General features: G+C 41.0%; 1 protein-coding gene and 1 non-coding gene across 3 annotated transcripts; both read left to right on the forward strand.

The window, feature by feature from the left end:
- Nucleotides 1-5,144: 5,144 nt before the first annotated feature.
- Nucleotides 5,145-14,191, forward strand: RBMX (RNA binding motif protein X-linked). Of its 2 annotated transcripts, XM_087860124.1 has the most exons (11): nt 5,145-5,303; nt 6,421-6,549; nt 6,746-6,852; nt 7,374-7,545; nt 8,138-8,290; nt 8,802-8,916; nt 9,009-9,134; nt 9,234-9,316; nt 9,941-11,171; nt 12,074-12,156; nt 12,910-14,191. In XM_087860124.1, the coding sequence occupies exons 2-9, from the start codon at nt 6,441-6,443 to the stop codon at nt 10,249-10,251; spliced, it is 1,176 nt and encodes a 391-aa protein (XP_087716250.1). In that variant the 5' UTR covers nt 5,145-5,303; nt 6,421-6,440; the 3' UTR covers nt 10,252-11,171; nt 12,074-12,156; nt 12,910-14,191. The 2 variants fall into 2 exon arrangements, with proteins under 2 accessions (XP_087716250.1, XP_087716249.1); XM_087860123.1 differs by having other exon boundaries at nt 9,941-12,156.
- LOC123787613 (small nucleolar RNA SNORD61) lies at nt 6,598-6,669 on the forward strand. Its single transcript, XR_006778296.2, has one exon. It is a non-coding gene; the product is annotated as a small nucleolar RNA SNORD61 (small nucleolar RNA).
- Nucleotides 14,192-15,163: the final 972 nt, after the last annotated feature.

Below are 15,163 nucleotides of genomic sequence, written 5' to 3' on the forward strand. Positions count from 1 at the left end.
TGAAGCTCTAAAAACCCAAGTAGAAGTTGCCTTTTCCTATTAACATTTATAAGGGACTCTCCATTTGTTAGGGTGTCTCCCTCTGTGGCCCAGGAAGAGGATGACTCTGAATCTCTAGAAACTCTTATCTATGGAGAAGGTAATGACTTAAACCTGCATAACAACCTTACTCTTGTTTCCTGTACATTGCCTGCTAGCCTCGCATAACTGACTCCCCCATCCCCAACATTTTTCTTTTGTTGTTAGCCGAAGATGCTGTTTAAGATGATGATGGCTGGGGCCGGTTCAGAGAATTACTCAGATTTCCTGGGTCTCTCCCACGCAGATAGGAGGTATACATGTTATTCAACTTGTTTTTCTCCTGTTCATCTGTCTTTTATTATGGGATGAGGGGGCATCTCCTCAGCCAAGAATTTAGAAGGCTGGAAGGAAAATTATTTTTCCTAACAACGGTAAAGGCTTCACCATTGTCTACAAACATCTACAGGATCTGGCCCCTGTGCTACTTAGCATCCTCTCTTCCTACTCTTGTGCTCCTTCACTCAGTTCTGCCCATACTGGCCTCCTTGCTGTTCTTAGGACATGGCAGGTGGGCTTCAGTCTTTCTGGCATACTTTCCCCCCCGATATCCACACGGTTTACTCCCTCTTTTATCTTTGCTTCAAATGTTACCTTAGTGGGCCGCCTGGGTGGCTCAGTCGGTTGGGAGTCTGCCTTCCGCTCCAGTCATGATCCCAGAGCCCTGGGATTGAGTCCTGCATTGCGCTCACCACTTCTCCGGGAGCCTGCCTCTCCCTCTCCCTCTGCCTGCTGCTCCCCCTGCTTGTTCGCTCTCTCTGTGTGCAATAAATAAATAGATAAAATCTTAAAAAAGAACAACAAATGTTACCTTAGTGAAGCCAATTCTGATCCACCCTTACAATTTTGCACCCTCCTTTTCATACTCCAGACCGTCCCTCCTTTATTTCTTGCATAGCACTTTTATTTCTTGCATAGCACTTCAAACATACTGATTGATTGATTGATTTAGATTGTTTATGGTCTTTTCCCCTGTAACTAAAACATTAGCTCCAGGTCGGCAAGCACTCTTATCTTTTTGTTCACGGATGTATTGCCAGCACTTGAAACAGTGCTGGCACAGAATAAACACCGTGTTTGAATAAGGGTTTGCTAAGTGGATAAATGAATGGATGGATGGTCTTCATGACCAGATGATAAAAGCACTTACCCATTTTTCTTCTGGTACTTCAATGGTTCTACCCTTTCCATTTAAATCTTTGAGCTGGAATTTATTCCGGAATAAAAAATGTGGTATGAATCCAGATTTTTTTTCTCCCTTCCAACGCCTAATTGTCTCCACACAATTTGTTGCCAAATTCATCATTCTCCACCCCCTCATTTGAAATGTTTCTGAAGACATACAGTTCCTTTTAATCAAGTATTAAGTTTGGCTAAAACTCATAATCTCCTTCGTTGTAGAGAAAGGTCCAGTAGAATTAGATCTTCATCCCTTCCACCAGTTTCTATGGAGATACCAGAGCCACACTTCGGTTTACAAAGTTTTTATTCCTTGCTTACTGTAGCTAAGTTGGCTATCTTCTGGACAGTGGCTAGTTTAAGTGGTTTGGAAAGTCTCCCAATCTTTAATCTCTCGAAATTCTTCCCTCCCTTCCTTTTTCTTGCTGGAGACCAGATAACAGACGTTTTTAGAACACGTGGCAGGCTATCTTTCTGTCGTTTGGACAACAGGCATAACTGGATGCAGAGTGACCTTACATCTGCCCTTCATGTGAAAATGCAAGCCTGCCCAGAGAGCTTCAATTTACTCATCTCAGAGTGAGCCTTAATTTGATGATCAAAGTTTCTTTTTTTAAAGGTTTTTTTTTAATTAAGCGAAAGTTATTTCTTAATCATTTAATTGCTTGAAGCTTTTAAAACTATGAAGCGCTTTCCGTTGTAGTTTGTTTTCGTAAAGAAAAAAAAAGTGAGCCGTTTGCAGGTAAATTGAGATTTAAGACAAGGCTACAGTATTCATTAAAACCTCGCTATGCCCCCATCTCATACTAGGTACTATGGAGAATAAAAAGAGCTTGCAAGTCATTCAGCCAACATTTCTTTGCCACTGATTATATTCCAAGGATACCTAGCAGTGGGGTAATACTGCTGGACTCAGTCTATCAGTCAATCATCGCGATGGCGTCTGGACAGGGACAACCGGACCGAGCAAAAAATTATAGTAAGGACAACATATAACTATACTTAATGATAATCCAAAGGAGTAAGTCAAAAGAAAGCAGCAAATGGAAAAATCTAGAGGATCCATCGGGGGAGGGACGGGTTTCAGAGATTACTTCTGGGCAGTGTGAGACTTGCTTCTCGCACTGTCCATTGGCCGGATCCCCTCACACTGGGCTGGCTCATTTCCCCTCTCCAGGATTACATCAGCAATACCCTGCTTCATGCTCCTCCCTCCGCCAATATAGTCTCCAGACAGCAGCCGCAGTGATCTCTTCAAGATGAAATCTGATTACCTCGTTCCACTTCTTCAAAAGGCTCCCCTCTTCATTGCTACCTGAATCTAGTCAGTAGGCCCTCCCTCTCCAGCTTCTTCTTTTGTCCCCTCTGTCCTGACTTGCACTCTGGCTTCTTGTCCTTGGAAGTCCTGTCCCCCCCACCCCCACCCCCACGCTCCTGGGCACTAATTGCAAAGACCAGACTGATCTGGCCCACATAGATGAACATTTCCCTCTTGAGACCCAGGGGGACAGGGACATTTATTGTAGCGTTGGCCCTGTTCTGCCCTAGACTGGGGGAGGCCTGGCTGAGACTCAGAGCCTAGGGGAAGATCCTGAAGTGCTCTGTCTGGATTTGAGATGGAGAAAGACAGTGCCTGTCAATCCAGGGGGAGGGATTTCTCCTGATTCCTCCTGGGGGCACAGGCTGCTTGCTGAGCAGGGCATTTAAGTGGTTTTTGCCAACCTGGCCAATTCCCAACTATTGCCACAGTCAGTAATTTACATAACTCATCCTGAAGGCAAATGGACAGGACTTTTGCTTTATTTGTCATTATTTGGCTAGGAAATAAAGGAACGGATATTCTTGCCCTACTGAGTACTAGTCCCTCCTGTAATGTTAATAATTCAGAGCCGGTTCCAAGGCTCCTTGGGGTTTTTACCCATGACCTGAACATCATTTACTACCACCTGCCTGGGCAGAGTAACTGGGGTTTTTTAGGTTTTATTTATTTATTTATTTATTTATTTATTTATTTACTTATTTGCCAGGGAGAGAGGGAGAGCACAAGTAGGCCTGGGGGGTGGGGGGAGGGAGCGGCAGGCAGAAGAAGAAGAAGCAGACTCCCCGCTGAGCAAGGAGCCCCATGCAGTACTAGAGCCCAGGACCCTGGGATCATGACCTGAGCCAAAGGCAGAGGCTTCACCAACCGAGCCACTCAGGCATCCCTGGGCAGAGTAACTGTAACTGTGAAGAAGAAAAGTAACAATTGTTAGTAAATCTTATCCCCACCAAGATAAACTGGTAATATTTTAGCATATTTCCTTCTAGTTGTTTCTCTCCATATAAGGATTTTCTGGTTAATAATGTGTGATCTTGGGCTTTCTTTTCCCACTGTGCTCTCTTTTTTGGTGGTCTCATTCTTGTATTATCATTTTTAAATGACAATTTAGACCTGATCTCTACTCTGAGCATCAAGTTTCTCCAAGTCTCCATCCCATACTTGCTTCTCTGCAACCATTTTGGTAAGTGGCCACCACCATACTTACTTAGTCATCCATACTGACTTCCGTTGCCTCAATTCCACCCCAACCCATCCCCGTCTGATTCATTAGCAAATTCTGTCCATGCTACCTCCCACATACACCTAGCAATTAATTGTTCCTTCCATCTCCACTACCACCACCCTAATTCAAGGCCCCGTCCTCTCTCTCCAGGTCTGTTGACACAGCCCCAGGGGTACGCCAGCTTTCACACTTAACCCTCTGCAATCTTTTAACGGGTTCGAAGATTCTGCCTACCTCCTGGATTCCCTCTCTTGATACCCCTTAAATTCCTGTCACCCTGGATCTCTGTCTCTTGATCTGTGCAGGCTGTTTTCCTCCACTTTCTGCTCAGTGCTCTCTCTTCTTGAAAAGCTTTCCCACGGCTAGTTTCTTTTCTCCATTCAGATCTGATGCGATGTCTAAAATCAAATTTGGTTTCCCATATATTGTCCACCAAAGCACCTAGTTTACTTCCTCCCTGGCACTAATCACAACATGTAATTGTTTTGCTAGTTCTATTAAATTTTTCGTTGGTTTTTAAATAAATTAGAGAATTTTCAATTTTTGTAATCCCCTCGAGTAGATTGGCACAGAAAAAATACACAATGCCCACTTAAATTTGAGTTAAATATTGAGTAAGTTTTTTTGTATATGATTTTGGGACATACATATACTGAAAAAAATTATCTGAAATTGAAACTTAACTGGGCGTCCTGTATTTTTATTTGCCAAATTTGGTAGTTTTACCTTCGAAGTAAGTGCCTTGCCCTTGTCTCGCTTGTTGTATCCTCACAGCCAAGCCCCAGAGCCTGTCTTTTATTAGTAGGTGTTCAGTAATTGTCCTATTTGAAGTAACTATCTGGTCTGCCGTTTTGTACTTTTTTTTCCCCTTTAAGTGACATTCATTTAAAAATCTATTCACTAAAAATCTTGTTGAAGATATTTTGGGAAGATGTGTTTTATTATCTAAACTTCTTTGTTTCCTATTTATGCAAAATTAGCACAGTTAGGACTTATCTACCTTCATCACATTGTTTTGAGAATGAAATGATTAATAGGTATAAAGTTAGCACCGCGTCCGGCCCCCTAGAATATGCAATAAATTTCAGTTCGGTATTAAATGTAGCCCGTGAACCATTTTAGCGGAAAGCAAAAACGCGGGTTTGTTGAGCACGGGTGGGGGCTGGGAAAACGGTTAGAAACGGGCGCCGGCTAGAACGCGGAGGGCCAGGGGAAAGGGGAGGAGCAAGGAGTGAATGACAGAGAAGACCGCCAATGGAGAGACTGGGAACCGCTCCCCCTCCCTTTGCGTTTCAAATTCTAAGCTCGGTTTCCATCCGGGTCCTTCAGCCTCGTTCCCGGGCAGTATAAAGTTTGCTGTCTCCTTTGTTCGCCCTCGTTGCGCAGTAGTGCTAGCGGCTTCCCCCTTCCGTTCTCGGAACCGGCGGCACTCCCTCGTGCTGAGCTGCTACGAAGCCCCTGCCGGCGAGCTCGTAGGAGCTTGGAACCGTCGTCACCCCTCCGGTACGTGTTACCCTTTTCTTCGCCCGTTTCTCGTACCTTCTTGCCACGTTAGAACTTGGGATTATCTCCCTGGAGATGGGGGTGGCGGGCGCCATTTTAAGAACCGAAAGGTGCCGACCTATTTCGATAAAGCTGCGCGTGTCCGGGGAAAACAGACGCGGGGGTTCCGTGCCGTTGTGTGCCTCTCGAGAAAGTTTGGCTGTCGCTTGCGGGGTTGGTGCTGGAGGTCGGGGCTGGAACGGTTTGAGGGCAGACCGCGCCACCGCGGTACCTACATTGGGATGGCGCTGGCGCTACGGATGGGCACGTGCACTTTTACGCGGGTCCTTGTTCATTGGCGGCCTTGGAGAGGAAGCCCTTTGAATTTTCCCAGCCACTGCTGATGGCAAAAGTTACTCCCCTGACCAGTGTAGGTTTTTCTGGGTTGTATCCAAGTGTCGCCATTTTGTGTTTTCCACGCGGTTTTTAATGACGGGTTTTAATTGGATTCTGCTGCAGTCATGGAGTGTTGAGTGATACGATGCGCGCTTCCACCTTCCGTTATTATGAAACGATACTGAAACCTTTTTTTTTTTCCTTCTAAAAGAACCTTTTCGGAGGGGTTAGGGGCTGGTGAAGAAGAGGAGGTATAACTTGGCTCAAACTTTAAATTTCGGCTTAGATTGACTAGAGAATCCTAATGAGGAAAGGCAAAGTTCTTGGAAGAGGATCTGCGTCTGGCCTGTGACCTTGAATGAGGCGATACACTTTAAAAAACCATTAGGGTAATTGGAATGTGATAATTGAATCTTTAAAAGGGAGCACATCTAGGATTAAAACTAGAATTGCTTTCTCAAATGCTGAGTAGCTGTTAACTTTATTTAAATTGCCAAGGTGGATTAAGGATGAAGGTATTAGTTAAGTTGGCCCTTTTAACTAGTTTAATATAAACTACGGTATCACTAAACTACTTAAATTGGCTTCTTTTTCTATGGCTGAGGCATAGAAAAGAATACTTTTTGGTGTCTGCAGATATTAAGGCATGATGATTTTAGTAAAACAAGGATGAACCAGTAAATACACGTGTCCCATAAACTTGAACTTTTTATAGGGAGGTAATACTGTTCTTTTTTAACAGACTCTCACCAGGGGGAAAAAATGGTTGAAGCAGATCGCCCAGGAAAGCTTTTCATTGGTGGCCTCAATACAGAAACAAATGAAAAAGCCCTTGAAGCAGTATTTGGCAAATATGGACGAATAGTGGAAGGTGAGTTATCTGAAAGCTTGTAGGGAGCTGTTAAAATTAAAAACGTAAGCTATGATGTATTTGATTGTGTTGATCATCTGAAATGATACGTTATTTTGTCCTCTAAGAAGTTCTGAGCTTACGTTTTGTAGGCGCACTTTTGTTATTTAATTCGAACTAGAGTAACACTCTCCCCCCCAAAAAACTACTTTTTTAGTTCTATTGATGAAAGATCGTGAAACGAACAAATCAAGAGGATTTGCTTTTGTCACCTTTGAGAGCCCAGCAGATGCTAAGGATGCAGCCAGAGACATGAATGGAAAGGTGAGATTGCACAGTGATGCTGTTTCCTTGCGCATAAACTAACAGTGTTACTGAAGGTCTGGTCTAGGGAAGTTCTTGAGTTGTGTTTGAATATACCTTTCCAGAACCCTCTAATCTTCGCCATTTGTAATTTCAAATTTTGCAAAGTTGTGGATTATACTCTTAAATTGTTTTGGTTCAGAAAATGATATGACCATGTGTTATCTAGAATCTATAAAATGGTAACTTTTTTTTTTTCGGTTATCGCATTTGATAAGTTGACTGTCTGGCTTTTTAAATGTTATTGACCAGCAGTGTGATGGATTCACCTTATGTTGGGGTTCAGCAGATCAGTATCTGTTTGAAAAAACTTTCAATGGAAAAATGACCCTATGTTTTATCGCTTTTCTCAGATTAATTGGTGAGCTAAATTTACCAAAAAACTTCATTTTGGAGGGCACATTGGTGTCACAATGCATAATGAATGGATCTGCAAGATCTCTTTAAGTACTGATGCAGCTAACTGTTTTGATGTTCTTTAGTCTTTAGATGGAAAAGCCATCAAAGTGGAACAAGCCACTAAACCATCATTTGAAAGTGGTAGACGTGGACCACCTCCACCTCCAAGAAGCAGAGGCCCTCCAAGAGGTCTTAGAGGCGGAAGAGGAGGAAGTGGAGGAACCAGGGGACCTCCCTCACGTGGAGGGCACATGGGTAATGAATGACTTGAGTCTACCTCAGGCTTGTTGTAGAGTTTTAGGAACTGCAAACCCCACACGAATCTGTGCATTGGTTAAGTCCTGTTGTAAATTGTCCAGCTTTTGATACGGAGAACACCTCATTTATCAAAGTCACTATGACTTAGGAGAAACCTAGAAGGCATCCTAAGTTAGTGTTTAAAAAAAAACGATGGGAGCCTCGCTGACAACTCTTGATCACAGGTCATGAGTTTGAGCCCCATGTTGGGTGTAGAGATTAGTTAAATAATTAAAAAAAAATACCATGGACAACAAAATTATCCAGAATTTGCGGAAAATTCTTTTCAGAAAATTTTTGATAAGGCATACTTTTTTAAGTGTATAAAAATGAAACAATTTCTATCTTTCTTTGAAGCAGCTCAGACTACACTTGAGTTTTATTTTGTTCGTGTGTATAGACTCCCTTATGCTCAGTAGTCTTGGGCAAGTGAAAACTCAAGCAAGATGCCCCAACTAAACAGAAAATGGTCTTTGATACAACAAAGAAAACTTACAAAGCTTTTATTGATGCTAGGATTAACATGTTTTTCTATTCTATTTCAATGTAGATGATGGTGGCTATTCCATGAATTTTAACATGAGTTCTTCCAGGGGACCACTTCCAGTAAAAAGAGGACCACCACCACGAAGTGGTGGTCCTCCTCCTAAAAGATCTGCCCCTTCAGGACCAGTTCGCAGCAGCAGTGGAATGGGAGGAAGAGGTAAATGCTGGATTTATAGAAAATGTGTTTTACCACTATAGCAAAGGATTGATAAGTGAATTTCAAAAATGGTGCCTTAAAATAAAAAACTTTGGGGCGCCTGGGTGGCTCAGTCTGTTGGGTCTCTGCCTTCAGCTCAGGTCATGATTCCCAGTGTCCTGGGATCGAGCCCCACGTGGGCTCTGCCTGCTTCTCTCTTTTCCCCTCCTTCCTGCTTGTGCTCTTTCTTGCTCTCTCTCTCAAAGTCTTCAAGAAAAGAAAATAAAAAATGTTAAATATAAAAAAATGCTTATGAAGCTGACTTATGGACTAGAGGTGAATCTAGGTACATGAAGTTATAAGTACTGAAAAGAACTGAGTTGTGAGTAGGAAATTTTAAAGAAGAAACTTCTTGATTTAGTTCCATACTATCTCATTTGAATCTGTGCTTTTCATTGCCTGAATGTAAGTTCACATTTTAGCTTTCTATTTGGGGTATGTTTTGAAAATGTATGTTTTTTTTTTTCTTAAGCTCCTGTGTCACGCGGAAGAGATAGTTACGGAGGCCCACCTCGAAGGGAACCCCTGCCCTCTCGTAGAGATGTTTATTTGTCCCCAAGAGATGATGGATACTCTACTAAAGACAGGTAGCAGACAAGTGTAGTAGTTTGTCTTAATAATTGAGGTTGAAGGGAGAACTTTTCAAAAGTGTGAACCAAGTTAAATTTTGTTTTTGTAGCTATTCAAGCAGAGATTACCCAAGTTCTCGTGATACAAGAGATTATGCACCACCACCAAGAGATTATACTTACCGTGATTATGGTCATTCCAGTTCACGTGATGACTACCCATCAAGAGGCTATAGGTAAAGTAATACTGCTGCCTGCCACAGCTTGCTGTCAAAAATGAAATTGCTCTGAAAATTGTTGCCCTGTGACTTAATAAGTTTTTCTCTTTAATTTAGTGATAGAGATGGCTATGGTCGTGATCGTGACTATTCAGATCATCCAAGTGGAGGTTCCTACAGAGATTCATATGAGAGTTATGGTAAGATACTGGTTGAGGGTCTTTGGATATCACCAGCTTGAGTTTTTAGGTTCATGAGCCACTTTATTAGGCTGTGTGGTGCTTGCTTTTTAAGGGATATTTGCTTGCTTTTAAGGGGTAACTATCAGCTGGGCTTTTCCTAGTTTTGTGAGGGGCTTTTGTTTTTTCTAAGTTTTTTTTGAGGCTGTTTGCTTGCTTTGGAGGGGATTTTGCTTGCTTAAATTGGCAGCCTTATGTGTTTTCCCCCAACAGTGAAAATACAATTTAAAAATTTTATTAACAAGATCAAATGTTTACCATTGCAATATGAAGGAAAGTCTACAGTTCAAAATTGCAACTTATCACTGGAAAGTGTCTGAGTGTCTACTATAAAATAACAAGCTGTCTGGAATATCCTCTTGAAATACACACCGTCTTCAGTCTTTTCAAACAAACATTAAAACCCATCCATTTCCGTATCTCAGCAGATGAGCAAATCCCTGTTAATGGCCAGCAATGGCAGAGTTTAAAACCTCCCATTTGAGAAAGTAAACGTTTAATACAAGAATTCTGTAAATTCAGATTTAAATGTTGTATATATACAATTTATAGTGTTGCCATATTACCTGACCATTGACCCTGCAGGTAACTCACGTAGTGCTCCACCTACACGAGGGCCCCCGCCATCTTATGGTGGAAGCAGTCGCTATGATGATTACAGCAGCTCACGTGACGGATATGGTGGAAGTCGAGACAGTTACTCAAGCAGCCGAAGTGATCTCTACTCAAGTGGTCGTGATCGGGTTGGCAGACAAGAAAGAGGGCTTCCCCCTTCTATGGAAAGGGGGTACCCTCCTCCACGTGATTCCTACAGCAGTTCAAGCCGCGGAGCACCAAGAGGTGGTGGCCGTGGAGGAAGCCGATCTGATAGAGGGGGAGGCAGAAGCAGATATTAAAAAACAAACAAAACTTTGGACCAAAATCCCTGTTCAAAGAAACAAACAAAAAAGTGGAACCTTTTCTGTCATAACTACCCAAGGACTACTAAAAGGAAAAATTGTGTTACCTTTTTTTAAATTTCCTGTTAAGTTCCCCTTCCATAATTTTTATGTTCTTGTGAGGGAAAAAAAAAGTAAAACCTGTTTAATCTTATTTGACTTTATGACATTGCTTTCAATAAGCAAATGTTAAATGTGTTAAGACTTGACTTGTGTACTAGTGTTGTAATTTTTCAAGTTAAAAGTGTCCCTAAAGGCCACTTCCTATTTCTGATTTTTCCCAGTAAATAAGGCAAAGCAATTCTAAGAGCTTCCACAAACATCTAGCCATCTAAAATGGAGAGGTGAATCCTTCTGCCTATACAAACAAGCTAGCTATTAGAGGGTGGTCGGGGTATGCTACTCTTAGGATTTCAGAGTGTCTTCAAACTGAAATCTCGATGTTCTCAGTATGAAAAACCTGAGATCAGATGCTTATGTAAGGAAAGTGCTATTCACCCAGTAAACCCAAAAAAGCAAATGGATAATGCTGGCCATATTTTGCCTTTCTGACATTTCCTTGGGAATCTACAAGAACCTCCCCTTTCCCCTCCCCCAATAAGACCATTTAAGTGTGTGTTAAGCAACTACAGAATACTAAATAAAAAGTTTGGCCAAAACCAACCATGAAGCTGCAAACGGTGCTTGCTCTTACTGTTTCAAATTTTTGCAACTCTGTAGTGTCTCACTTTTAAGGAACAGCTTGATTGCAAAGGAGAAAATAGATAAGCAATGAAGTTATCTCCAACTTCTCAAAGGCTTATGACTTCTAAAAAGTGAATCTATCAGCATTCCACATCAGATTTAAAGCATCAAATGCCTGTGAAACAGCAAAGATGGTAAGCAAAGCAAACTAGTTTTTCCGTCTAAGTCGAGATTGAACACTTACCTTCCTCATAGTACAGTGAGACATACTGTACCTCATGGCAATGGAAATGCTTTCTAGATTTAAAAAAAAAAAAAAAAACTTTTGGAAAAGCAAAGTGTTCGATAGCATATTAGAAGTCCTCCAAATTCAACACATGGATTTTTTTTTTTAAGCATGTATGACACTTAAAGGCCTTAATAATTCAGCTGTTGATTACCAATGGCGATCTGGGGCTTGGGAGGGGGTGTCTTTTTTTTTTTTTTCTTTTTTAAAGTATTTTTGATGAAGACCTTTAAACATGCTTCATACGTTTTAACATTTTTCAAAATAGCCTTTTAGTCGATATAGGAAATGGCTTAAGTTTGGGGTCCCACTCTCTGCCCCTATAAGCCATTGCAAACTTGACATTTAGTTGGATGCCTGACTTGTTTTTAGTTCTATGAAACTACACTATGGAGAAAATCTATTGCAAGTGGTCTTTAAAAAGCAAAACCTGAGGCAGCATGACCCAGGTCCAGCCATGAAGTTGAAAAAGATGCTCTTGAATATAGTAAACTTGAAGACCTCCAACTAAAATCCTTACACTGCACTTATTCCTTCAAATAAGTTTTGTCCGTTCAACTTATGGATTTAACATGGCAGTGCACCATTGGAACAGAATGAGAATCCATAAGCCATGCAACTTAACCATTTTAAGCCATTCCAGTCCATCCCAAGCCAGTGAATCTTCCACCACTTTGAGAATTAGAACATGAAATAACGTTAAGCTGCAAGTCTGAACTTGCCTTTTCTTTCTGGAAAAGAGCAGTTGTAGGCAAGTTTTGAAGATTTTCCTTTAAGAGAGATAACTAGTTACATATTTAATTTTTACAGGTTGAGGATTTTGGTCATTATGGTTGGAGTGCTGATTTATTCACACTAGATAAAGCTGGCAGCAAGAGAAATCAAATGCTAAGGTAAGTTTCAAAAGCCGTGGCCTTTATAGGTGTTAATACAGCTTTTCCACTTTGCATACCTGTGATACTTGCAAGTTTCTCTGAAGGGGGTATAATGTAATTTGTGGATTAGGAGGATAAGGTGCTGTAATGTGTAACACCTGGTGTGTTAACTTACCCATTAGAGTGTAGAGCAAAGTTATTTTAAACAGGTATATTTCCATTAGTGGCTCAGTCATGCAGTATTAGCGGTTTTTCCTGTATTTTGTACTTTTCAACGGAGTTGTTATCCAGTAACTGAAAGTTTGTACCTCTTAAGCTCCTTTATAATTAGTTTATTTTTGAATGTGTAAAGCTTGCTAATACAGTCCTCATAAACAGTGGTCGATTGGAGCTCTATACTTTGTGTTTTGGTAGGTGAACGAACTTGCATGAGGTTTAAATTTGTAAGAGGATACCCTTTTTATTAACGGTGTCTCCTCAGCCACAGTACAAAGTGACTAAAGGGAGAACAGATGCCACTGCTTTTCAGTTCCCACTTGGAGTAGCAGTGCTGTGGTGTAATGATGACTTAGTTTTACTCAATATTACCAAAGTGAGAACAAAAATTGTAATGAGTATTTTTGGTTGCATTTTAGAGCTTGCAATTTAAAGCAGATGTTTTTGTTGCCAGTTAAAGTGATAAAGTATGTATTTAAGGAATGGGTAAGGGGGGAGTAATTTCCAGTATAAAAGAGTATCTTGTGATCTGATCACATGCTTTTCATTTTACAGAGTTGTTGAAGCAGAAGAATGCTGATTGTCGATAAGGCACAACAGTTGCATAAGCAGTACTCATCAGAATTGGTTTGGTGCAGGCAATAGATTTTTGCCTTCAAGGGTTCCTGTGGATCGAAGGAAGGAAGGCAGGCATCAGTGTTGGTTAGCACTTAACTAGGGAGTGGTAGTTACTTAAAAAAAAAAAGTAATTGACCAGATAAAGGGGAGCGGTTAAGGAAATTGGTAAGTGGAGGTAGTAAGTTCTTGTGGTTCTTTGTGTGGATTTTACAGCTTTGGCTTTCATTTTGTTAAAGTCCCAGGGGACAACTCTGCAATTTAGAACTTTCTAATTAGAAAGTTGAAGTAGAAAAATGAAAGTTGAAGTAGAAAAATGAAAGGCATGAGTGGTAACTCGTTATCCAGTAAACTGTTTGAGTTTTCAGCAAGTGGAACATTTGGTGTAGTTTATCCAGAAGTGGGGTTCAGTCATTAAACAAAGGAGTAGTATCTGGAAACTGAAGTAACTGGAAGCATAGCTGAAATGATTGAAAGCACACTTGAAAAACTGGAAACAAAGTTGGGCCACTTGGCTTTTTTTAACTGTACTGTTCGTAAGCCTGCTTTACCCCCACCACCTGTCTTGGAAACAAACCAATCATGTTGGAGACTAGAGCTGATAGTATATAAAGCAAATAATGTTCTCAAAGGGACTGGATTTGAGTTGTTGGGTTAGAAGAACTAAGTACAAAAACTTGGAGATTTTTTTCATAGTAAAATCAGTGCTATCATGTTTAATCTTTGCAGTTGTGATAAATAGTCCAAAAATTGTAACCCTCATTGGACAGGCTCTTCCAATCACAAACCACGATGAGGGTATTGACAAAATTTAAGTAGCTGTTGCACTTAACATAGCTGTCTTCCTCAATCCTCCTGTAATGTAACTACTTGGGATTATGCTTCTGATGACTTTTTGGCTCTGGAGATTTTATTTAGATATCTTGAAAGTAGTGTAGAACATAGAAATTAATCATAGCAAACATGAATACTAAATTCAAATTAAGCATACCTAAATGACCATTCAGCTGTTTGGCAAATAGTTTACTGACCCAGCAGACTTATTCCCCCATTGGAAAAAGAATCTGTCGTGATTCTTCCAGCTTTATACTGGTTGTGAAACAGAATGATAAAGAATGAATGTTTTGTTTAACTGGTAGATGAATATAGAACTTAGTATTATAGATCACTTTTCTCTTTTTGGAATGTTTTGTATTTGAAACTTAATAAAACTTAACATGCATTTTTTGTGGCCCCTGGGTTCTTTTTATCTTTAATTTTTTGTAATAAGGACTTCAGGCTTTTCAGTATGCTCTCCACATGTCCGCCTCCCCCAAACTCTACTTCTCATGCACTTACTGTACTTTTCAGCAGTTGCCATGGAACAGAGTCACCTAGGTGGCCTGTTTTGTGACTCGGCCCCCTTTATTAGGGGAGTGAGCTTCACGTGTAGGTATCAAGGTTAATGGAAGTGATTGCCTTAATCTTTATCCCTACACGGGTAAATGCTAGCAGTGACATCAAAGAACTAGAAATTGAAAGACCCAAAGATGTACCCTGGTGCTTCTGCTTAACTCTTAAGGGAAAGCCAGTCCATTTTAGCTGTTTGGTAGTGAATTTCAACTTGGGCCTTCAGCAGTGCTGTTAAACCCAGCACCATACGATTAACGCACTTCTGTATTGACGACAATCTCTGCTTTCGTTGACTGTTGTATGTACATCTGATTCCTGGTATACTGTTAAAGCTAGATGTTTAGTGACCTTTGTCCTTTATTCAAAAGAAGACAACCCATGGTTTGAAGTGCAGGGCCTTTGGAGGCTCCACTTTGGGGGGGTGGGGGTAGGGGGCATGAATGAGTTTCAGAGCATTGGAAGAGGTGATGCCAAAAGGTTTTGATTGGCTGTGAGGTCCTGTTTTCTAGGGTATGGAAGGTGAATCTGAGGTGTTGGATTGTTCGGTGTGTCAGGTTTCCTCTGAGTGCATCTATAAACATCTGACAAGTTTAGATTTGTGACATGGGCCGGACCACTGGGGCAGCCTCCTTGTTATGGGTCCCTGTTATATGCATTAAATTCATCTGCACCTAAAACATGTATTTGGGTTATATAGCCAGTTGAAGAGAAGTAATCACATGGGAAAGTAATGTCCATTGAGCATTAGGATGGCAGAATAAAGCCCTAAGTATCGTCCTATAAATAAATTTCTTAGCTGCAC

The sequence above is a fragment of the Ursus americanus genome, chromosome X (assembly GCF_024610735.1).
Source record: "Ursus americanus isolate L20-20 chromosome X, mUrsAme1.1.p, whole genome shotgun sequence".
Classification (NCBI taxonomy): Eukaryota; Metazoa; Chordata; class Mammalia; order Carnivora; family Ursidae; genus Ursus; species Ursus americanus.

Coding starts and splice junctions, on each gene's coding strand:
- RBMX (XM_087860123.1), top strand. CDS start 6,441: ATGGTTGAAGCAGATCGCCCAGGAAAGCTTTTCATTGGTGGCCTCAAT. Junction 6,550..6,745: donor ATATGGACGAATAGTGGAAG/GTGAGTTATCTG, acceptor CTACTTTTTTAG/TTCTATTGATGAAAGATCGT. Junction 7,546..8,137: donor CTCACGTGGAGGGCACATGG/GTAATGAATGAC, acceptor ATTTCAATGTAG/ATGATGGTGGCTATTCCATG.